This window comes from Centropristis striata, chromosome 17 (assembly GCF_030273125.1).
Source record: "Centropristis striata isolate RG_2023a ecotype Rhode Island chromosome 17, C.striata_1.0, whole genome shotgun sequence".
In the NCBI taxonomy this organism is placed as follows: domain Eukaryota; kingdom Metazoa; phylum Chordata; class Actinopteri; order Perciformes; family Serranidae; genus Centropristis; species Centropristis striata.
Window position 1 is genome coordinate 14,515,401 of NC_081533.1, and position 24,586 is coordinate 14,539,986.

Here is a 24,586-nt window from a genome sequence, read left to right on the forward strand (position 1 = left end):
CTGCTTTGCCACATGACAGAGACAAAGTCCGAGGCTCTATCCTTCTCTTCCAGCCTGGTGTAGCACATCCTGACTGGGCACACACCGGCTCCATCTCCCAACAAGCTTAATATAATTAATTTGCCAAAGCTACATGGGCGGACAGGGAGCAAAAAGCCTTGGAAATGGCATCAACCATGTGGATTCCATTGATAAAGTTTGTTAACAAAACCTTTCTTCTTGCCTTTCTGTTTGAAAAGCAGAGAAACTGTAAAACCCCGTGGTATAATTTTGAATTAACCAACCTCATCCAAGTACGGTTATGAGATTTCTTCCGCTAATATTGATATGCAGAATTTTCTCATTATCCCAGGCGAATGAAACCGCTACAAACAACACCCGGGCAACCGTGTCTCATGCGAGTCGCCGAGGAGGAAAAAAAACCCAGAAAGAAGAAAGAAAGTTAATGTTTAATTTGTGAAAACAACGCCCTGACTAATGAATTTCCTAAGTTTGTTTCCTCGCTTACAGCTCCTTGTTTGGCTTTGTTTTAATAGAGCATGCTGATTTAGAAAAATGAGGGGCAGCAAGAGCAAGAGTGCAGAGAGAGGGGGAAAAAGGTGTTTGTGCAGAAAACACCTTATTTGGACTTTTCTTTGCTGATCTGAACGTGCTCTGCCAAAATGAGATGTTGGAGTTAAGTGTGAGACAAGAAACAGCTTACATGAGCAGTGCATTGCCAGAGGCATTTTAATGATCCAGGGGTCTAGAAACGTGAGCAACAGACGGGGCTCCGGTGAGCCCCAGACATGAACTGAATTATTACTGTATACAGAAGCCAACATCTCCTTGTAGCATCACATAAATCTGAGTAAAAAAAACAGGTAGTTGAGTGTCGTGGTGGCCTCAAAGCAAAAGATGTGAGCCGAAAAAGAAGACAGGATTCATCTGCTGCGGAGGAGTTCAGCATGAGTTCATAGAAGCCATTTCCAGTTTTTTAGAGGAGTCGATGTGAACAACCATTGTTCGAGACATCCTTCGAGACGTGAAGTCGCACTACATGCAAGGCCACCATTACTCCTAATGCAGCAGTTTGAATGAAGAATATAATAAAGTCTACGAGGGAAAGTGTTGACTACGAAAATGTCTTTAAATCAGAAATAAAGTCCATTTTGCAGGAGTAGATTTATTTCCTCCTGATCTCATTTTGGAATTTCTTCATTTGGTGCTATTATGTTCTTTCACCTAAAATATGCAGCACCGACGTTTATAGGTGACTCACACTTCTTCTATGACTGTACCTTTTTTTGAAGCAACCTTTACAAAGGCGAAGGAAATGTCTGGAATTAAAAAACACTGTGATATGAGCAGCCTGCCTGTTCCGTCTCGTCAGCTTTCAACTCCTCGCTCATTCGAGTTACTAGAAATACTGTAGCTCTGAAGTGGAATAACTTTGCTGAGTGCTGTGACTTTGTTGCACTCATGAAAGGAACGCTCTTGGAATTGCACGCAACGGCTGCAGACAGCGAGGCATAACAAAAAGATGCACACACCTACTTTTTTGTTTTGTTTTTCGAAGGAAGGGAGAGGTTGAACAAGGAGATAAGGAGGGAGGATGCCTGAAAAGATATTTGTACATACCGCCAGACCACATGATAGGAAACAGGCGCTACTGTTAAATTCTGTGTTGACAGCATGTCATTGACAGCGCCAACACATAGAAGAACAGGATGGACGCACCCGCAAACAGAAAGTAATTAGCAGCGCTGAATGTGGTCGTTCTAGCTTTTCATTTTCTCAAACTTAACCCTCTGGAACCCAAGGGCATGTTTTACTCCTGCTATATTCTCACTGTGGCTTATTTTTTTATTGTAATTTATAATAAGTTCTGCCCCTCTATGATATTAGCACAATCATGGCTATGCTATATATATTGATCTGTTTACAGTTTTTACAACCTCTGCTTCCACACTCTCTCGTCCTCTCCTCTCTGATCTGTGTAAACAGGCAGTACAGCCTATTTTTTTTTCACTGAATTTTTGTCTAGTGACTGTTTGTCTCAGCTGAGTCATTCATGGCTTTTCATTTGCACTGAGGGGTGCAGAATTTAATGTCTTTCACAGAATTTGGTTAGTGTAAAGAATTTATTTTTGGCTAATTTTTAAATGAAACAAGTAGAATAAAGTCATTTGGTTAAAAAATGTATTTAATGCAGTACGAAAAACAGTTTTAATGCCATGAATAGTTTTATAAAAATATTTGTTTTTTTAGGTGAATAAAATGTAATTTATATTTACAACTTTTTGCCTACGAGTGTTACCAATACAGTAATTAAAAAATAGGAGCTCCACATGCTGTATATATTGATCTATTTACAGTTTTTACAACCTCTTCTTCCACACTCTCGTCCTCTCCTCTCTGATCTGTGTAAACAGCGTGCAGTACAGCCTATTTTTTTCACAGAATTTTTGTCACGTAACTGTTTGTCTCAGCTGAATCACTGATAGCTCCTCATTTTCACTGAGAAGCGTAGAATTTAATGTTTTTTCACAGAATTTTGTTAGTATAAAGAGTTTATTTTAGGCAAACATTTTAAATGACACAAGTAGAATAAAGTGTTTTTGTTATTTCTCCTGACAAAACCGATCTTCACACGTGATTTAAGGCCTGCTAGAAAGTTGACAATCTGATCATGATATCTATTTTACAGTTTCAGTCTATGATAAATGGTGTTATTTTGCTGATTTGCTGCTTTGGAAAATAACCCCTGCATGTTTAACTTGACACCTGACTGTTGTTAGGTTCAACCTGCGTTCCCTGGGGAATCCAGTTGATCCTTATGTTAATAATCCAAATTACACTGTAACCGTTGCAACGATAATTTGCCTTAAGCCGCTCAAGAAAGACAGACAAAGATTTGAGTCATCCTCTTCCTTTCCAGTTAAGCAAGGTATGCTGAAGTGTGTGTTCTGGGAGCGGAGCTTTCCAGGGGGTTAGTGCTTGTGGTGGAGGAACGCGGAGTGCCACGCTCCAACCTGGCAGAGAACTTGGCCTAGTTAGTGCACCGTCACCCTCGTCAGCACCTTCTGTCAACTTGAAAGTATCTTTATTTATTTCCATCACACTTACCAGCACGTCAATCCCAAATTGCATGCAAATGCATCTTCTAGTGGGGGTTGAAAATAACTGCAAACTCCCTCTTAACTTTGACATAATTCATTACTTCAAAGACCTATTGCATATTACTCAGATATCAGTGTTTGTTTAATAAAATAAAAGAGATTCATTCCATCCACACACACACACACACACACACACACACACATACACAAGTCCCTGGAGGATGAGAGGAGTGTGTTTGTTCCAACTTATCACAATAAATGTAATTACACTTGGTATTAAATGTTTTTTCATGTTTTTTTTTTCCTTTTGTACTTGTATTTTTTTTCGCAAGAGCTTTGTCAGTCTGTAATTAGTGATCACTGAGAGGAATCAAAAAAACAAGACAAACTTGTTTTTGTTGAGCTCCTTGCTTCTCTACGTCTTCCCTTTCTCCCCTGAGGGCAAGATGCCTCACACGCAATTTGATTCAGAGCCGAGTGCCAAATCCAAACTCACTCGACTTCAGACAATGTTAACTCTTGTAGACTTGCGCCCGTATATTTACAACCTGTGAGATTTGCTATTAATAAAAGTAGACATGTCCGTGGGAAGGATGAGACACTAACTCCTGCGGGTGTCGTTGATGTCTTAGTGCTTCTTTATTTTCTTCATCCTGAACAGAGCAAAGACCCAGGCGGCTTCCATAAGTGTTCAAAAAGCCCTTTGTCTCTCTGCTTTGATACGTATCGCTCTCTACAGAGGTGACACCGACGGAGGGCCGGAATCCTGAAGATGCTTTGAAAAAAGCTGCGCTTCAGGGCATACAACTCTATCTTTTTTAGTTTATTTTTAATATATTGAATATTTGATGAAGGCAAACAGGGAAAATATATATTTTTTAATTTTGCACCTTTCCTGGTAAAGTAAAAATTTCATAAACCTTTTTCTTTTCACTTCTCCATCACTGTGCAGAAAATAGGCCCCCCACTGCTCGCGCTCTTTGTAGCTGTGTATCTTCGCTGTCTTTAGCTTTTCTTCCCCGCTCTTGTAGGAGTTGAGCTAAACCACTGTAACTGACAGCTGGCCCCTCAGGGAGATGTTTCTGGCCTGAGTTTTTGTTTATTAAATCCAGATCCTCTCAGAAACATAAAGAAAACAAAGCTACAAAAAAAACTTTTTTGGACTGTTGGTGCTCTAAAAGGTCAGGAATGTTTCACTACAAACAAAGTAAGGCAAAGAAAAAGTCCTTGAAGATACAGTACAGGGAGTTTTTTATCAAAAGGAAGAAGAAGAAGAGAGCAACTTCTTCTTGACACAGGCAAGCAGCCTGAGCACAGGTTCAGAACTTGGGCTTTGACACATCTGGTAGCAACCTGGTCTCATAAAACCTACATTTCCAAGCAACTGTGTTTTGAAGGAAGTGTATTTACTTCCAGGATCATGTTTTTTGTTGAAGTATCTGAGAATCAATTCTAATCAAAGTCTGAACATGTCCACACATGGAGGAAGTTGGGACGGATGGATGGGTCAAACAAACACAAGGCTTTTGCCCAGTAGACAAGAGTTGGTGTCCGGTTCAAAACTGAATTAAATGTTGACTTCTTTACATTACAAATATTCTCATTTTGACCAAAACCATGATGTTTTGCTAAACATAACCAAGTATTTTTTAAGCCCAAACCTAACCAAAGTGTGACTCCCCCCCAAATCATAACCTCAACCACGTGTTTAAACTATTATTTCCCCCTTAAATCACAACCTTAACCATGTGTTTAAACTAATCACAACCTTAAGCACATGTTTAAACAGTTACTTCCCCCTTAAATCACAACCTTAACCATGTGTTTAAACTGTCAATTTCTTTTAAATCATAACCTTTACCCCATGTTAAACTTTAATTACATTTTAAGGAATATTTGTGACCAAAATGTTTTGTTTTTTTAGATAAGATACGAAAACATTGTCAATTACCTCATATTAAATAGGAATTTTCCCTCGCCATTCAGGCAAGAGACAGTAAAGGGCAGCTAAAAACATACTTATATAGACTGTTGGGGGTTATATTACTTTGTCTCATATTATTCTTGGGATGACCACAGGGCATGAATTACCTTTTTTTTTTTTTTAACCCTTTTTTCCTGGCCAGTGGCACATTGAGTCTCTGTACAGATAAGTACAGATAGTAGCTGGGGTCATTATAGACCCAAGTAAGTTGCCTTTTTTGGTTATGGACCGGATGTATAGCTTCTGGATTGCAGTTGTTTAGAATAGTTTCAAAAAAGTTTTTCTCTGTCATGAGCTACAGGCGAGGCTGACCGGACCGGCCGTCTAGACAGGGTGGGGGAGGAGGAGCGGGGAGGCGCCGGAGAGCCAGGTGCTCTTTATAAACACTCCCATTAGAGATTGGAACTGGCGCTTGTTTGAATAACTTTCAAATAAGAAGGCCTGGTGTTTATCCACCATTGATCCCCCTCCCCTGTCCATTACCCGTTCATGGGAGGATCGGCCGTTGTCACCATTACAGGAAATCTATACCTAATACCCTTCTTATTATGAATGCTCATTTTAAAACTTCAATAACAGAGGCGCCGCAGCGTGGGCAGTTATCATTATTCCTTCAGGGGTAGGTGAGGATAAGTGACTTTATAGAGGTTGCAGTGTTATTTATATTATTTCCATCCTGCATCTTCTTAAAAATACCCCCTTCAGTCAGAGTCTGGGCGTGCAAACAATATCTCAGAGTTGTAAATATGCCTACACATATGCATTACTTGTAGTTCTGTAAATTGTAGATTTCAGCCTCATTGCTATGCCAGCGCAAAGAACACACATCTCTTAGTAGCTGCAGGGGGTCCTGGGTTGTGAGTGCAGTGATGCAGAGCAGAACAACATCACCAAGGGAGCGGGGGCTTTTTAAATTGAAATGTACATTAGAGATGTATAGATAGGCAGACTTATAGAGTCAAAACGAGCCCGGGAGCCATTCTGGGCTGCGATGAAACAATGACCCAGGAGCTGCCAAATTTAGAGACAAGCTGGGTCTCCCAGGAAGCATCTCCATTTGGACTGGAATGGCAAGTGTGACCCTCATCTCTCTGCTCCTCACCTCCTACTAATTGAATCAGGCTGCTGCCCAGGATAATTCTGTGTGTATGTGTGTGTGTGAGAGAGAGATACTGTGGAGGTGTGTGTTTGCAAGGAGTCTCTTAAACCAGGTTTAAAATCATTAAAATGTGTCTTTCTGGGCTGACCCTTGCTTTAGATAACCATCCAATATATTTCCCACGATAACGGAATGGGAATATTGTGTGCACTCAGGACCCGCTGGGCCTTATGCCCGTTCATAGCAAAACCCAGAGGGCAAATATATAACTCCACTACAAAGTCATGAGAACCTCTTTCAGAAAATATCTATTAAAATCCCTCATGGATATTCCCTGGGAAATTATGCATTATAAATTTGTCTACTCCCCAGCCCTCCAAACCCACTGCTGAAACTGAGGCTTTTTACTATATTCAGATGCATGGATTTAATTAAGAAACAGTGGAATAAACATTAAAAATGTATGATTGGAAATTGCCGCAAGTTCTAGATTCCCTTTTTTTTCTCTCTCCCTTTATACCGCCTTCCGTTGAATATACGAAAACAATGTTTAAGCACTGTTCAGAGTCTTCCCGGGCATTAATTAAAGTTTTTTTTTTCAGTGTGAAAGACCAATACGTTCTGGTGGAGACTCGGCATCGTCAAGGCCAGACATGGACACATAGAGGGGGGGATGCTCGAGGGGAAACACTCTTTTTTTCAGGTTTTCCTGTCTAATTTTCTAACGCTCGCTCACCAGCTACCACACCAACACTCTCATCAGTGTGCAAGATTTAACCAGGGCTTTGAGGAGCTTAGGCCTTATAATTAGTCAGTAGACTGCTTTAAGAATGTTGAGGTAAACAGGGTTTAATTAGGAATGGTAGAGCAATCTGGGACAGATGTTGTGCAGGAGGGATCACACTGTGACTGTTTTTGGTTTGCGTCGCAATAAAAAAAAAAAGAGAGAAGAAAATCATGCTGTTCCAGACAGACAAAAATAACTAATTGTTTCAGACAACTCCCTGTAAGCACACAGTTGCAAGCATGGTCTTGTTGGGATCATCGGGTCCTGTGACCAGAGGGATTCAACTACTGTCTTCTAACAGGTCAAGATAAGGACAGAGGTCAAAGGTCAGATAAGGGTAAGAAAGTGTCAACAAACCAGCTATTGCCATTTCTACACTCCTTCCCAAGATGAGGAAAGAAATTAGGGTTAACTAAGATAATATTTATACAGTATTTTAACTTGAAACGGGTCAAATTTGATCTGAACACAACAGAAGGGTTGAGGTGTGTTAAGAGAATATTAAACTGTGGACAAAGGACCTCTGGAATTTAGGGCCTTGGCAACATGGGCCATGGGAACATCGGACCCAAAGAACATATGACCCCTGGGATTTGGGACCCCAGGAACTTAGGAATAGGTCCCTGGGAACAAAGGAGTCCAAGAACATATGACACCATGAATATAGGACCATGGGAATATAGGACCCTGGGAATTTAGGACCCCAGGAACATTGGACCTTGGAAATGTAGGACCATGGGAACATAGGACCTTGGGAATATAGGACCTCAGGAATTTAGGACCCCAGTAACATTGGACCATGGAAATATAGGACCATGGGAACATAGGACCTTGGGAATATAGGACCCCGGGAATTTAGAACCACAGGAACATTGGACCTTGGAAATATAGGACCATGGGAACATAGGACCTTGGGAATATAGGACCCTGAGAATTTAGGACCCCAGGAACATTGGACCTTGGAAATATAGGACCATGGGAACATAGGACCTTGGGAATATAGGACCCTGGGAATTTAGGACCCCAGGAGCATTGGACCTTGGAAATATAGGACCATGGGAACATAGGACCTTGGGGACATAGGACCCTGGGAATTTAGGACCCCAGGAACATTGGACCTTGGAAATATAGGACCCCGGGAATTTAGGAACCCAGGGACATTGGCCCTTGGAAATATAGGACCATGGGAACATAGGACCTTGGGGACATAGGACCTTGGAAATGTAGGACCCGGGAACATACGACCTTGGAAATATAGGACCCGGGAACATAGGACTTTGGGAACATAGGCCCAGCAGAACATAAGACCCTACTAACATAGGACATTGGGGACATAGGACCCCAGGAACATTTGACCCTGGGGACAAAGGCCCCAAAGACCACAGGGCCTTAGGAACTTGGGACCCTGGTAGTGTAGGACCTGGGGAACATAGGCACCAAAGAACATAGGACCTCAAAAACACAGAACCTTGGCAACTAAGGGCACTGGGTACTTACATAAGCTCCTGCCTTTTTGTGTTCTTAAGCAGCTTATGTTGAATGCAATGCAGAGCTGCACCCATGAAAACAGAATGGGCAGAAGACAAAAGCAAAACAAGAAATTCCAACACTTGTTGTTTAGAGGACAGCATCAGAAAGTGTAGCAATTGTACTTCTCAGAGCTGCACGTGGTGCCGTTAATCTGTATCTGAGCAGTAAACAGCTTCTGTGCAAAGCCCCGGAGGGTGTGCCCCGAACACTTTTCCTCCAGGGGGAAAAGGAAAGCAGGGACAGGTATCCTGAGAATGTCTTCCTGACTTCCCTGCTAAGTGGCAGCTACACCACTTAAAACCTGCTGATGGAATCGCAGGGCTCCACCTAGGCTTAAGTCGCCACTAAACCACATGAAACTCTCCTCTGACGGGCAGTGGCTGAACAAGGATCAACAGCTAACAATGTGGCAGTCAGTGCACCATTTTGGGAAAGTAACAAAAGCAAACACACCTAAGGCGGGTTTTATGGATTCTAAGCCTCAAATAACCACGTCCGCTAAGCTGGAAGGAACAGAAGAGGGGGAGGAAAGCAGTGTGAGAATGAGAAAGAGAGAGAGAGAGAGAAAACACAGAGGAGAGATGGAGGAGGGTATGTTGGTGAGAGAATGGAGTGTTAAAACAGAGATGATGAGAAGCAGAGAGAGAAAAAGCAAGCTTTGAGGGGCAGATGATGAGGATGACAGCAAGCAGTGGGAGGGAGGGAGAGAGGAGAGGGAAAAAAATCACGCATTCTTGACAGAAGCAACATGGCAGGATCACACAGCTATTTTTCATTCACACTCCTCTGCATTCGCACATGATTCCAAAGGTACCCAAGCCCCAAGGAAGCCTTCCAGCAAACACTGTTTGCCAATTTTTCAAACCTGTCACTCCCTTTCGGTGTATCAGCTTGTGCTGCACAAAGGGGCCTCCTCCTAGTGCTGTCGCTATTGTTGTTGTCATTGTGCCGATGCGAGGTAAACACGTGAGGCAGTGTCGTCCGGCTCCCCCCCCCCACCCACACCCCTACCTCCCCCCCACAATGCATCACTTTCAGATCACACTGTAACATTACTGTGGGAGGGACAATTTTTTTTTTATACTCTCGCACCCGCATTCTGACAGCACACAATATATATGTAGCATATTTCAGTTGGTGTTGAAAAATCACATGAGCGCCTGGAAATATGACTTGTGTAAATAAGCAGCGATGGCTTGAGCAGCCAGAGGATGTGGGGATTGTACACATTGCCTTGTCAGTTCAACAGTGGCAGTTTGAAGTGGTTGCTTGGTAATCCACATCATTTTTTACCTCTGTCTTCTTCAGTCCCAACCTTTTTTACACCTCCCGGCTGTTAATAAAAACAGCTGAGCCTCAGACACCGTCTCGCCCACAGTGAGCTACACGCTAAGCCGTGAAAACAGACCAGGCCACCGCAGGCGGGCAGGTAAAATTTAGTCAGTAGCGAGTGTTAGTGCGGTTGACGCCTGAGGAACATGTCTCTCACATGCAAAGACACACATGACACCTTTGTTCTCCCTCGCTTTATCACACACACAGAGGTGCACACCGTTCACTGCCCACAGTGTTCATTATGAGCTTTGACAGAAAGTCTACAGAGACACTGAGGCTAGTAATCAAACAGGAGCCACAGTGTTCCCGAGGATGGATTATTGAACATGCCTACCAGGCACATGTGTCAGGGGTCCACCAGAACTTCATCTACAAAATGTCTCTGAAACAGTAGACAGCACCGACCTCTAAGAAACACAAAATGACCATTAAAAAAACTAAAAAGAGATACAAAAAGATTAAAAAGGCGCACACAATGACTACAAAATGGGCAGAAAAAATTACAGAGAGACCCAAATTGACTACAAAGAGACAAAGCAACTACAAATACACACAAAGAAATTATAAAGGGACTCAAAACAACTACAAATAGACACAAAATGACTACAAAGAATCACAATCCAACTACAAAGTGACTCAAAAAAACTACAAAGAGATACAAAATGACTACAAAGAGACACGAAAATGACCATAAAACAACTACCAAGGGACACAAAATGACTACAAAATGGAATTAAATTTTAATGCAATTAAAATTGAGATAAACAAAAATTGACTACAAAGAGACAAAGGAATTACACACACAAAGCAATTTATAGAGACTCAAAACAACCACAAATAGACACATAATGACCATGAACAGACACAAAACAACTACAAAGTGACTCAAAACGACGAAAAAGAGAATCAAAACAACTACAAAGAGACACAACATGACTACAAATAATCTCAAACCAACTACAAAGTGACTCAAAACAACTACAAAAAGACCCAAATTGACTTAAAGAGGCACAAAACAACTACAAAAATGTGTTAAACTACTATAAATTCTTTATTTCTTCTGTATTTTACCACTATGAAGGAGAGCTGGTTTGGCTTTTAGCATGTCTGTGCCCAGGAGCTACAATGTCATAATTCACCCATGTGTTTTCCTAAAGACCTGCTTTTAAGATGAGGGAATACTGTATTTAAAGCTTGTGTTGAGACCTGGCAATACCTTCTGAAGTTCATTCCCGCAAGATTAATATTTGATCAACATTTGTGTGAGAATATATGTCTTTGAGCGTGACAGTTGAACTCCAACCTGTTCAGACGGGTTGAGGGCGTGAGTTGTAGTTGAAAGGGTTAAAAAAGGTGAGTGTTTATTGTTAAGCCTGCGTAAATACACAGAGCAGACGTGTTAATACACCGGAGGGACCCCCAAGGGAAATTCTGCGGTGACTTCCAATCACATACATTCATGTCCTCACATAGACGAAGTTCCAATTCATTAGGACGTGTGCGTGCCAAGAGTCATTATTGCGAGACGCACTCTAAGAAGATTCACACACAAACACATTTCTCAGAGCTCATTCCTGTCATTCTATTGTCTGGTTTTAAGCTGTTTGCTGCATACCTTTTGAATATAATAAAACACCTTCCAATTCCACACATACTGGCCATTTGGTTTATTCCTTATGCATATAATACGTACAGCATTTATTTAACATTCCCCCTTTTTGATCCTTGACACCAGTTCCTTTAATCTGTCTGAATGAATTCATTGCTATTCAGCCGTCATGCTCCTCAGATATGGGATGAAATATAGAGGACTTGTTTCATCTGTCTTTAAGATTCATGGCTATTTGATACTCTGGAATGTCTGAAAAAACATTAAATTTCCTACGTGGCGCATCACATCAATAATAAAGTTGACCTTGCGAGGCCGGTCTTTTCTCAAAAGGATTGGCTGTGTGACTCAGATCTTTTTTAAATGCTTTTGTTTAGCACCATCATGCTCATTCTTGTCTCCTGGCTCCAAAGAAAAAAAAGGAAAAAAATAGTGGGTGTATTGTAATTGAAATTAACAATGTTTAGCACATTTCTCTGGAATAGATTTATGAGATTGTTAAGGGAATACTTCACCCTTAAAATTAACGTGTGTTTATAAATTATTCACCCCGAGTTGCTTGAAAGCTCAAAGAAACTTTTTCATATCCCCCCACGGTGAACTGCAAAAATGAGGTAAATCTTTGATGAATTGGGGAAAAAAAGTCAAATGAGGGCAGCGTTTAATAACAGTAATACTATATATCAAAACATTAGTTTACAAACAAGAAGCGCACCGGTGCAAGCATGAGGTGGCAGCGGGCAAAATTTTGAATAGTTTGATTTTAGCAAAAAGCAGGTGTTAGAGACGTGGATCCCCCCTTTTTCCCAATTCACCAAGGATTTACTTAAGAGAACCAAAGTTTTCTTCCAAGGTCCCTGAATGCTCAAAGAAACTTTTTAATCTGCCCCCATGGTGAACTGTTAAACTGGGGTAAATCTTTGACGAATTGAAAAAAAAGGTGAAATGGGGCAGTGTTTAACAACAGTAAAACTACATTGAAACATTATTTACAAACAAAAAGCGCACCTGTGCAAGCGTTCGATTTTTGCGAAAAGCAGGTGTCAGAGACTTGGATCATTTTGCGCCCCCCTTTTTCCCCAATTCACCAAGGATTTACTCAAGAATTCAATGTAACACAAGGTGGCGAATTGATATACAAATGTAGATTTTAAGGGTGAAGAATTCCTTTTAACAGCAACCAGACTTGAGGTGCTGCTTGAATACTTTGCTCGAGTTAAAGAGCAAAGTATTGTGCAGCCACTGTTCCCCTCACTGTCTAATTTGATCTCATGAATCAAGCAGTCAAAGCGGGCAGGGCAGTAAATTACGGGTCCCTAAGGAGCTGTGACACGGGGAGAGAGATGAGCCCATTGTAGTGAAGCAACTGCAGCCAATTTAGTGTTTAGGGACCTTCATCTTTGAAATGCTCCCTGCTTGCCCAGGTGGCTTTATCAAAAGAGTTGAGTGGAACATGACGTTCCCACGCCTCATCCAACTCCGGGCCAATGCTGTTAAAATACCTTGACTTTTTTTTCACAAGGACGTCGCCCCTGAGCTCCGCTTTTGGCAATGATGCATCTGAATTACCGAGTACAAGCAAGATGAGAGAGCAGTTAAAACCTTTAAAAGAAAAAAAAATCCAGGCATATGGCCATGGGAGAAGTTGGGAATGGGTGGGGGGGTGGTGAGCACAGCGGAGGTATATTGCCATAGTAACAATGGATAGCCCACCAAGGATTCCTGAGCAAACACAGGCATACGGTTTAAACAGCGATGGAGGACCCTCCGCCAGTGTGCCTCCTTGTTCAAACAAAATCATGCTGGCACAGATAACGCTGGCATTTTAAACGTAAATTACAAGGTCTCCAATTGTCATGTCATGTCCCCAATTCACTGAGAGAAGAGGCTGCCTCGGCAAAGAAAAGCTTATTCAAAGAGATTCAAAAGAGCAGACACACACATGCACACACCCTGACGTAAATCTTTCAAATGTGCAGGGAAGGGAGGGGAAGGGAGGCGAGAGCGGTTTGCATGTTAAGCACATTTGCGTCGACATCAAACGATCGTCCCGCAATTGGGCTTCACGGGGGAAAGTAATCTGCGCTGCTCAAACATTTGCCGCAGCGCCCGCAGAATTCTGATGGTGATTAAACAGAAAGTAGCAGTCTCCCCGCTAAGTCCGGCTGGGGATCTCCACGACACACTCGTAAATGTCACCCATGTCGGCACTTAGCTGCTTGTCAAAGTCGCTGTGAGCTCCCCTCACGTCACCAGTTCATAAGAGCTCTTCACTGTGTGATAGGCTTCCTTTATGCACTTATGTTCCCAGCAGTGTGCCTCCTTCCGCTGAAGTCTGTTATTAATATATCATCATGGACGGATTAAATGTGATGAAGCTGACGTTAAGTGAAGCTTATTAAGCAAAGGCTGGCTTTGAAATAAAGTTGAGGTAAAATAGGAAAAACCTGCTTGTGTTTAAGCGGCTTTGTTTACTATTATTCTAATCATTTTACCACCCCCGGACATGTCAATTTGATTGATGTCCTTGCCTTTCTCCCCAATCCCAAACCTCATCAACCTGGAATAAAAATAAAAAAAGAATGGCAACAGATGTAAGGACATTCCCTTTTTCCCCTGCCTCAGTGGACTAGCTCCCCCTCAAGGCACTTCTCGCCACTGAATCCACTCAGTAATTTACAATTGGCTGTTGTGTCCTGAGTGCTGCATTGGACCAACTCAGAGTAAATGAACCATGTCAAAGACCAGTCTTTCAGTCTTGATTACATCCCCCCTTCTTTCTCTCCCTCATAATTGCGGCAAACTGAGCAAAAGCCACAGCTCACAAAACGCCAAGCACCTGAGTTCACCCACTCTCACGCACCAAAATGGCCGTTCTTTGCCCAGTGGTCAGTTTGATTGACTATTTGTAGTTGTTACTAAGAACACTGTTGCTGTGGAGGAGAGAGGGAGAAATAAGAAGGAGGAGGAGGACTCCATCTCCTGAGATTCTGCGAAAAAAAGGAGTAAAAGGTGAAACCAAAGCTAGATAATAAACAGGCTATAGGGCAAGGTGCCGCAAATCAATACCTCAAACCATATTAAATGTCTGGAGCTCCTCAATCCACAGTAGAATTTGTCTGACTAAAGCCAGCATTACAGTCATCTCCACTTTATTTTGCAGTTTCCAATAGGGCAGGCCTATGGGAATATACAGCAGCTGTGCAACTGTGTCTGACTATACAGTTTATCCTTGCTGAGATATACAGAGCTCTGCAATAGACCAAAAGTTTCTATTTCGTATGATCATTTGTTTGTAATACATCTAACTCTGATATCAATAGGGCAACACGTCGCACAATGTCAGCTTTAAAACGTATGGTGAATGTTCTGAAATGGTACTTGGTTAGGGTTAGGGACCAAACCTACTTTCTCAGGTTTCTGAAAAGATCATGGTTTGGGTTAGAATGAGTACATGACATTATGTGGCATAGTTATGTGACTTTGTGGCATACCAACATAATGGTGTTGGTTAAAAATATAAAAAATCACTGACTTTTGGTTTCACTCTGGATACGAACAGCCTTCTCCCAGCCGAAAGTTGTTTGTTGTACCTTGTTTTGTTTCCCCAAAAAGTCATGGTTAGAAAAGTTACATTATGTGACGTAGTAATGTGACTTTGTAACATACTGATTTAGTTACATATGTAAGTTAAAGTGACTTAGTATTGACATTTGGCTTCAGACCTCCTAGGAACATCTGTCTCCCCATGTGTTGTACTTGATTAGGTTTAGGAAACTATGTTTGGTTTCGCAAATGATTATGATTATGGAGTGATGTAATGTGATTTGGTCAAATGCTGTTATGTATGTTAGTTAAAATAACTAAACGTCTACTTTGTTAGGTTTAGGAAAAGATCATGGTTCAGTTTATAATAGTCATGTGACAAAATTATATACATGACATGGTAAAAACGTTGACTTTTGGTTTCACACGGGACACAAACAAAAATACCCTGGGTGAAAGTCATGTGCTGTACTTGGTTGGGTTTAGTAACATTACGTAGTTATGTATGCGATGTGGTATCCAATGTGTTTATGTACTAACATAGCTATACATACACACGTTTTTGGTTTTCCATGTGACATTTAATTACTGTGATATTTTAATTATGTTTCATTGTGAATGTTTTTTCTTTCAGTTATTGTAGCTAATACTTTCACCAGGACCTGAGAAGTGGAATGACAATAAATGCCATAATTCTAGTGAAAAGAAGCAAAATATGAACCCAGAGCCAAAAAATATTCAGTTGACTGAAACTATCTGTTTTCTGTCCATCAACTCATTGATTGAGTAATCAGATAAAGTCACCCAAGCATAGACCGAAAGGTGGATGTGTCTCAGTTTACTGGCAGCACCACTTGTATTCAGTCTGTTCAGGGTTCTCTGTCCTCCCTTTCTGTATGACATTAAAATATTAATCAAAAAGCAGATGTAAGAGGCACAAAAACACAAAAAATGTTTTATGAAAATTCAATAAATCAATCCCATGTGGGTAGTCCACCACCTGCCATCATCTGCGCCACGGTGATGACAAACTAAGCCAAGGCTGTCACCTTATTCACATTTTAAATGCGAAAATGCTACATGCTTAAAGAGCGAGCGCAAGAAAGTACACACCAACAAGAAGGCAAATTGAAAAATTAGCATTTTAGCAAAAAAAGAAAAACAAACTGTCTGGACTTCATATTTCATTTGATTTGATAGCAGCTACCTGGCGAGGCCGCTCGTAACTCCAGCTGCCCCGTGACCTTCATTCTTCAGCAGGCAGGCAGACTCCTCCAGCCTCTGACAAGAGTTATCGGGCCCGGCTAATAGCCTGCTCTCTGCCCGCTAAAGCCTCATCGATACAGGAGCTTCTCCCTCTAATGAATATTTCAGCTTTTTTCGCACATAGAGTTTAATACAGGTGGCTGAAATACACATTATTAGTCCCAGCACTGTCCAATAAGTAGCTCCATCGGGGCACAGGAGCTCCCGGTGCCTTGCTCGAGGGCACTCGTTGTTACCACGAGTCACATCATCCACCCAAGACTACTCGAGCTTGTCGTGGGGTTCTTAGATAAAGTATTGCTCCAGCCTTCAGGCTCCATCTGCCTCTGTACGCATGTGTGTAGAGAGTATATGTAATAACCAGACACACACATACAAATATAATGAACTGCATTCCTTGGGTAAACACAGCAGCACACACACACACACACACACACAGGATATTGAAACCCTCTCAGGCATGTCGCCGAGCGTGTGCCTGGCGTGCAGAATGATGGAGAGGCTGAACTGTGGAGGCCCCGTTTGCTCTCCTCTCCAGCCCTCACAGGATACACAAACACACACACACACACACACACACACACACATTCATACTGTACACCCACACGCTTTATCACACCCTTACACATGCACAGTGAGTGTACCCGCTGAGTACACATGCACAAACTTTCACACAGGTCCCCCCAGGCTTTGATGGATGGTTGGTGAGTGCTCTACCTCCTGTTTCATACACATATAATCTCATTTGGGGGCCACATGGTGGGAGCCACACCAAAACAGGGCTAATAGAAGCAGTCAAGCTGTCCTATTCCTCTCCTTCCCAACTGAAGTCATATCCATTATACTCTGCTGCTGCTGCTTAGCAGATATGTATGACTGCAGCCTGTTAAAAAAAAAAGCTGTATCCTTTTGTATGAGAAAAATTGCCAAGCTTTCAGATGCATTATTTAACCCGGACAATTCTTAATGTGTCTTACGCAGTCAGGAGATCTCAGCGCATCTTAATATTTCAGCAATTTCTAAGAGGGAAGGTCAAAGTCAAAAGAATGTGGAAAGAGAGGCAGAACAGGTGCACGTCTGTCAGAAAGAGAAAAAAAAATCAATGTGAACCTGAACCCAGGGTGAAGGTTGTACCTATTAAATACGCTTCGATTAAGCTGTTGAACTTTTTAACTTTTCCCCTGTCGACACATCTTTTCACGAAGTCCTGCATCTTTTCTCTGTTCGGCATGTCTTCACCTGTCAGCTTAGCAGAACGAGAGACTACAGGACAGTAGAGTGAGTTTCTAAAGGTACTATATGCAGGATTTGTCTTAAAATGTATAGACTCGTACAAAAATAATCCCTCTCGACAGTCACTTATGGCCCAATAGAAGTGCCTCTATCTGGCTGTGTTTTCTCTTTTTCATTTAATTTTGCTGTCTTCAGGATGTTTTTTTAGCTGTCAGCCTTTGGGCATAAAGTCATGAAAAATATCAGATACAACTGCCAAAAACACGCAAACATAGCAAGTCAAGACTCCAAAGGGACAAAGCTTGTTCCAAACCGAGAGTGAATCTGGGTTTTGCTTTCACTGAGCTGGGAAGAAGGGACCAAGTTAGATGTTCACAAACAGTAAGCGACAATTCCTGCATAGTATGCCTTTAATTAATAGATATCACCGTGAAAGCCACCACCCAGTTCATAACTTAGATTTCTGAAATGTTTAAATAAGCAAATGAGGCATACTCTTATTAAATATGTGTTAATGTGCATACATTTCCATAACAGATATCTAAAAATCAGATGAAGTCAGGTTCAGAATTCTCTCTTTATTTTGTTGGCATATTAGAGTCAAAGGTATTTACAGAGGGAATTTTGGATATGTCTTTTTCAGCTCTCAATAAAAAAGAAATTTGTCAACAGCCATCCATTAAGCCATGTTTTTCTGAAAAAAAAAGTTATATCAATCAGGCTATAAATGATATATAAACAACCCCTAGGTGAAAACCCCTGAAATATAGATAGTAACTCAAAATTGGCCAGTTCATGAAAAGCTGTTTTAGCCTGTAGTGTTTTGCTTTTATATACACGTTCACTTTGCACTAAGGAGCTTTTACAGTTGGCTACCGGAGCAAAAGGTGGCACTTGGGGGTAAATCATGGATCAGCGTGTCTGCCTTTCATGACTCTTATTCTCATTTTCACGAAGGCCGAGTGTCACAACATGGCTGGATGCAGGATGGGGTTTAAATCGCCGCCCCCTGACGGGGGGCCACGGACCCTGCTGGCAGTTCCCTTGACACCCTGGACCCGTGTGAGCAACAGTGACAGGGAGTGATTCATCTGATTCATCACTATGTTTCCTCCACGGTGAGGGATGGACGGAGTGAGGGAGGCACACACACGGAGAGGTGGGCAGAAGCGTTGCTCGTCAGAGAATGTGGGAAAAAAATAAATCCCCCTCTGCCACCTGTTTGAATCAACATCAAGAGAACAAATGGTCAGTGACCTTTTCTGCAAAACAACAACAAAAAAAATCACATCATTACCGGACTGACTCTGCCAGACATTTTTGCAATTTTGATGAGCTACGGTGTCACAGTAAACAAAACACTATTGTTTTGCCTATTAGTCTCACAAACAACAAGCCTTTACGTCTGATCCGTGTTGTGATCCGGAGAACTATTCCCCGGGGCTGTACAGCAGTACAGCTAAGCGATGTTCTCATTTAGTCAGTTCTGGCTTGTGCAGTCGATACAAGAGGACAGCTATAGAGAAAACAAGGCTAGCATAGCATATCATAGACCTTGGGAGCCTTGTAAAAGTCAATTTACTGTACAAACTCCTCCTAACAATTGACGTGAAAAACAAGTCTGCAATATGGTGAGTATGCGATGATTGATAGTGCCACAGGAAAGGCAAATCTGCAAAAATGAATCGGCTTTATCCTGGTGAGCCCTATCTAATGCGATCGCTGCCGAGTATGAAATGAAATTCCATTTTCGATGACATCAAATTGAAAGAAGCGGCGAGAAGAAGGTGGCATCCCCGACACTGCCACTTACAATCAGCGGCGTGGAGAGCAATCAAGGTGGCATGCGGCTTAAATTTCTTGTCTGTTTTTTCCCCTCACTCCCCCCCTTTTCTCTGTATTTTGGCATCTTATCATGACAAATGTTTGCGAATGAGCTGGGGCTTCTTCAATCATAAGTATTTATTTCTATGTGAGAGACAACTGAGCTCACCGGCTCATCTGCTGTATGCAAAGAAGAGAGGGGGAGACAAAGGAATAGGAGCAAAGCAACACTTCATGGTTTCCCCTATAGAAACAGGGAGTGAAACTCTCAGTATTAACATATTATGCAGGGTAATATAGCAGAAAGCAGCTATAGCAATCTCTCTGTGTTTCCCCTCTCAGTCCCCACCATTACTGCCTGCGTATCAGGTAAGTCTAATCCTTAGATTAGTAATTGCCTTAGAGCGAATGCATTCAAATCACCAAACCAAATTATACCAGAAAATGCTGCCCGCTGCAATTTCATGAGTATTACTGTGCACTCTTACTCCCTCCATTTTCCTCTCAGACTATAAACAACAAAAGCCCGAGCAGCCATAGATTGAATTAAGCCGTAATAGATCCAAAACAATTTTGACAAAATTAGCCACAGTCGACAGTACGCAGCGCCACACAAAAGGGCAAGTACTAATAATAATGTGGCAATAAACAAACCAGCTCATTGCACATAATCTCATTTCTTACTAAATGCAAGACTTCCAGATTGTGTTTTTTTCACCTTTGGCACCTTATTCTGAGTTTCGGTGAAGTTGCTGTGAAAACGGTTTTCATATGTTGTTCTCATGTGATAATTAGCAGATTGCTTTCGTGACTTTGCTACTGACTGTCCCACAGAGTCGAATTTAGAACAATTTTACTTTCTCTGCAAAAATAAGATGATCTGTATTATCAACCAGTGAGAATGGGGGATGACAAGCCATGTTAAAGATCCAGAGATACATGGTTAGGCTTAGGAATGGATAGTTTGGCATAAAATAAATGTGTATATGGATCAAAATAAGGTCGTCTATATATCGTTCTATCGTTCTATATAAATACTGTGAGAGTATGTAAATGGTCAATCCACGAAGAAATGCATACTGTGTGTATTAAAAACTACACCTTTAAATGACCCGTAAGGACTTCAGTAAGGTTGTGATGTCACAATTAAACTATACATTATATAGGTAGAAAGTGCAGTTACAGTGCTATTCCCAATCTGCAATGATGATACAAAAGCATTGAGAGTGCAGGTGCAGGAAAAACCTGTAAATACTGACGAATCAGAGCAGACTGGGCCTTTTTATTCAGGGCACTTAAAGAGACAGGCGCTAAAACGGAGCATTTCAGGCAGAGGGTGAATACACGTATATTCAGACTTGCAGTTTTAGAAAAATAAAGTGTTTCTTTTAACAATCAATCATGAAAACATGTTGTTATAGAAAACCAAAATACAAGTATGAAATTAAAATTAGAGCACAATATGTCCCCTTTAAACCTCCTGTGGAAGCACTTATCTATTAATTACTGTATTGAGCTCAACAAGTGAATGACTGCCACAACAGGCAAAATCATGCCATCAGGGGAGTTAAGTGGTGATGACTGAAAGAAAAAAAAATATTTTTTTAAAGAAAAAGGCTTGGACAGTGGTGGCTGATTGCTTAATCTTGTTTTCAGGTAAAATGCTGAGTCAGTGCAGGTTTCAATTAGGTCAGTTGTGGCTTTTTGTAGGTGTTTAGGCTGCTACATTTTGTAGGTTAAACAAATGAGGCCAGAGGCAGACTACTGCATTTCCATATTGGTTTCCTGATCCGCCTGGAGCCTGAAGGGCAGTCCATCCTATGTTTTGGCTACAAACACCATCCAGGTGACCTCCATTTGCATGGTGATATTGTTTGGCGGGGTGAGGATTTGCCCTATGCAAATCAGATGCTTCTCAGCTGTATTCCGCTCGTGCTGCTACAATAAGGCACAGGAGGAACAGCTGCTCAGAGCGTGGGAGGTGAACACCAGGGGCTGGGTTAAGGACAGTGTCCAGTTCTGCTTGCTGCATCAGCCCCGAGGCAGGATAACCTGCTATAAGAGTGTGGACCGGGTCTTTGCCTGCCCTGAGGGGCTACGCTGTGAGAGCATAGAATACAAGCTGCTGTGGCTCACCGCTGATTAAAAGTGATCCACCTGGGCACGAGTGGCGCTTTGAAGTGCAATGATAAAACAAAAGCTGATGGCTTGTGCTAATTCTATTGCTAAGTGATTTCATTCCTCACTACATTATGGTTGGACAGCATTATTTTCTGGCACTGGATAGAGCAGAAGCTACTGCCAAAGGTAATAAAGTTAAGTGTTCTGTTAAGTGCACACACTACTCATCAGCCTAAGGATTGGACATGGGTATGTAAGGAGCAGTGTAATGTAGCTACACATAGAAAAAAAATGGAAAAAATATGATTAAGTTGCGATCAATGGAGTTACGCAAAGATATAAAATGTCAAGTCTGTTGCCCCTCCTGTTCAAGCCCTCAACAGATGCTGGCTTCTTCCTCACAGTTAGATCAGCTTAATGACTGTTTAAATGTCTGATGGGCTAAAAAGAAAGTCTGGCCTTACCAATAAACTCCCTCAGTTGCCTGGTTACCTGCCCAAGCAGGTTGCCTGTGCAGTTATTGTAAGATCAGGTAGGCGAGGAGAGAGAAAGACGGAACCCGAGACCCCAGAGATTACAGTCAATGGTCAGCACTATTCTCTCTCTCCCTCTCTCTCTCCCTCCCCGTCTTTCTCTCTCTCCTTCCACCCCGACCCTCGAGTCCCTTGCAAAACAGTAGGGGCCATTCTCTATACGGCTAACAGGGCCGTCTTTCTTGTGCCTGCCTCTATCTCTTCCCAAGAAGGACAAAAAGAGAGGGTAAAAGAGGAGGGTTTGTGGGCGAGGGACACACACATAATGAAAATTTATCATCACTTCTCATAAATCTAAACTAGACTAAACAGGCTCAACCTGTTGTGAGGCCAAAAGTGATATATATATATATATATATATACATATATATATATATATACATACATATAAACTCAAAAAAGTAAGACCGTGTTTCTCAGAGAATGTAATAAAAATGTAACCTTAATTCACTGACAGCTTCATTTTCCACCACTAAACCATATTGTGCATAAATTGTTCCTCTCAGAATTTATCTGAGAAACACGAGTGTCCTTGAGTGTTTTATTATGTCTTTAAGCTGTAGTGGCACTTACGTGACAACAGACTATTTCTAGATGCAGCGTCCCTAAAATCGAGAGCATGACCGCTTCGCTACTTAATCTAATACAGAAGTGGCTGTTTAATGCCATAATTGAAGCACATGAACACACACCTTCTCTTCAATTAGCTCTCTTGTGCAGCCATTAAATTACGCCCTATTCACCCCAACAGAATGTATCAACAGTGAGTATTTACTGAACCCAGGGGATATAAAAGGCAATTTGAATACCTGCTAGCTATTGTATATTAAATACCTAACAGGCCACACCACACAATAAACATGGATGATATTGCCCAGTAGACCAATAAACACTTTCTTCACTGTTCAGATTTACATTTCCAAACTAAATCCCCAAGAATCAGAAGAAATTACCCTTTGTGCATTATGGTTTTCCCCCATGATACTCAGTTCTAACAAACGCACGGGCCATAAAAGCTACCGCAGCATTAATGTAGAGAGTAAATAAATAATTATATAAGTGGAGCATAGTGACACACAATACATGGTGCTGCCGCAGCAGCAAATAGAGTGCCCTTTTAATTATGCAGGAGACATCCGAAAGCAACAGCACTCCTCACACTCTGGGAAGCAGCTCAGTGAATACACCATATTAGAAGCTGTTAGAGACAGAGCAGGGGAAGAGAAGGGATAGAAGTAAAAGGGGAGTGAAATGATTTCAGAGGAGTAATAGCAAAAGGGAGGGGAGAGGGATATAGAGAGATGAGAGTGGAGATTTAAAAAGAAACCACTGCAAGAAAAAAGGGAAGGCAGAGAGCAGCATTGTGAGAGGTACGCTGAGGCAGAATAACGGAGAGAACAGGGTGGATGCAAAGCATGTAATATCCAGGGCCAAGGGAGAGTTTGAGGGGTGGCAGTTAAAATAGAATATAAAAATATGAACAAAAAAGAGGAAAAGAGAGTAAAACAAAAACAAAAAAAAATGTGGGAAAAAAAGCAACAATCCAGCTGAGAGAAAACAGCACTCCTGAATTCTAAAGGAGTAGTGCTGACACCAAGTAAAAGAAAGATCAATAATTCATTAGACTGCCATAGAAAACACATAAAACAATAGTGTTCTTTTCCCTGAAAACGCATATCACCTGACTTCATTATGTATTAACTTTGTTTCTCGCTGTTGTTGCGCATCACAGCAAAAAAAAAAAAAAAAACAGCCAAAAATATAAAGAGTGAAGTGATAAAAGCCCACATTTGAATATCACATCATGCCACCTACACCTTTTTTTTCCAGCACTGCAAATTTACTGGGAGGCAAAAGAAAAGAGAGGCAGAAGCTAAGAAGGAAGGAAGGAAGGTAGCTGGAGGGGTGGAGGAGAGTGGGAGAAAAGCAGGTAGGAGATGGAAGACATTTATGTATGAGGAAGCAGATAAAAGGGAGTAAAAGAAGCTGGGACAAAATATGGGAGGGGGCGTAAAAACGTCCAATTTCACTGCTGGGTCAATGAATTGGTGTAGACCCCGAAGTGCAGAAGAATGTTAATATGACCTCCTGGCCAGATGTTCCTACTCAAGCCGGGACTGTAAAACTGACTCACAAAGCCATGTTTGTGCTGCATCTACCTTTCTCTCTTATCCTCTTTTGTTTTTTCTCCCTCTCTTTCACGTGAAGACAAGGCAGCCTTGTCACAGACAGAAGGGCAGGGCCGAGCTAGACATGGCTAAGGGGGGATTGTTTCTGGCCTCTGGCACGCTCCCCTCTGGGATAAAATATCTGCAAACCAAACCCTTATGTGATCTGTCTACAACACTCCGACACATATTTGCTAAGGTTAGTAGACGTGACACCGCAGACGGAAAAGAGGGCCTCAACACATGCCATGATAAAAGGGAAAAAGTTGGACATGTTTGGTCGAGTGGTAACAATACCCCCTTCGCACGCTAATCTAAACCTTTCTCTTCCCTTTCAATATTACATGTGAATGGCACTCCAAACCAAAACAGATCAATACCGCTAACTTGACACACATTAGCACCATAAAGGCAACAAGACTACTGAGACTACCCCTGTCAGAAAACATT

The 24,586-nt window shown here is 41.7% G+C and overlaps 1 protein-coding gene across 8 annotated transcripts in view; it reads right to left on the minus strand.

Moving 5' to 3' along the window:
- Nucleotides 1–24,586, minus strand: part of pcdh7b (protocadherin 7b) — a 141,808-nt gene that overhangs the window by 113,171 nt on the left and 4,051 nt on the right. Inside the window, exon 2 of one of the 8 annotated variants that reach the window (XM_059354166.1) lies at nucleotides 17,545–18,708. The exons of the other annotated variants lie outside the window; for them this stretch is intronic. Within the exon in view, the coding sequence (XP_059210149.1) occupies nucleotides 18,670–18,708 (39 nt within the window). The 3' untranslated portion in view covers nucleotides 17,545–18,669. Of the gene's footprint in view, nucleotides 1–17,544; nucleotides 18,709–24,586 lie in introns of those variants that run through there. 8 annotated transcript variants of the gene reach the window in all.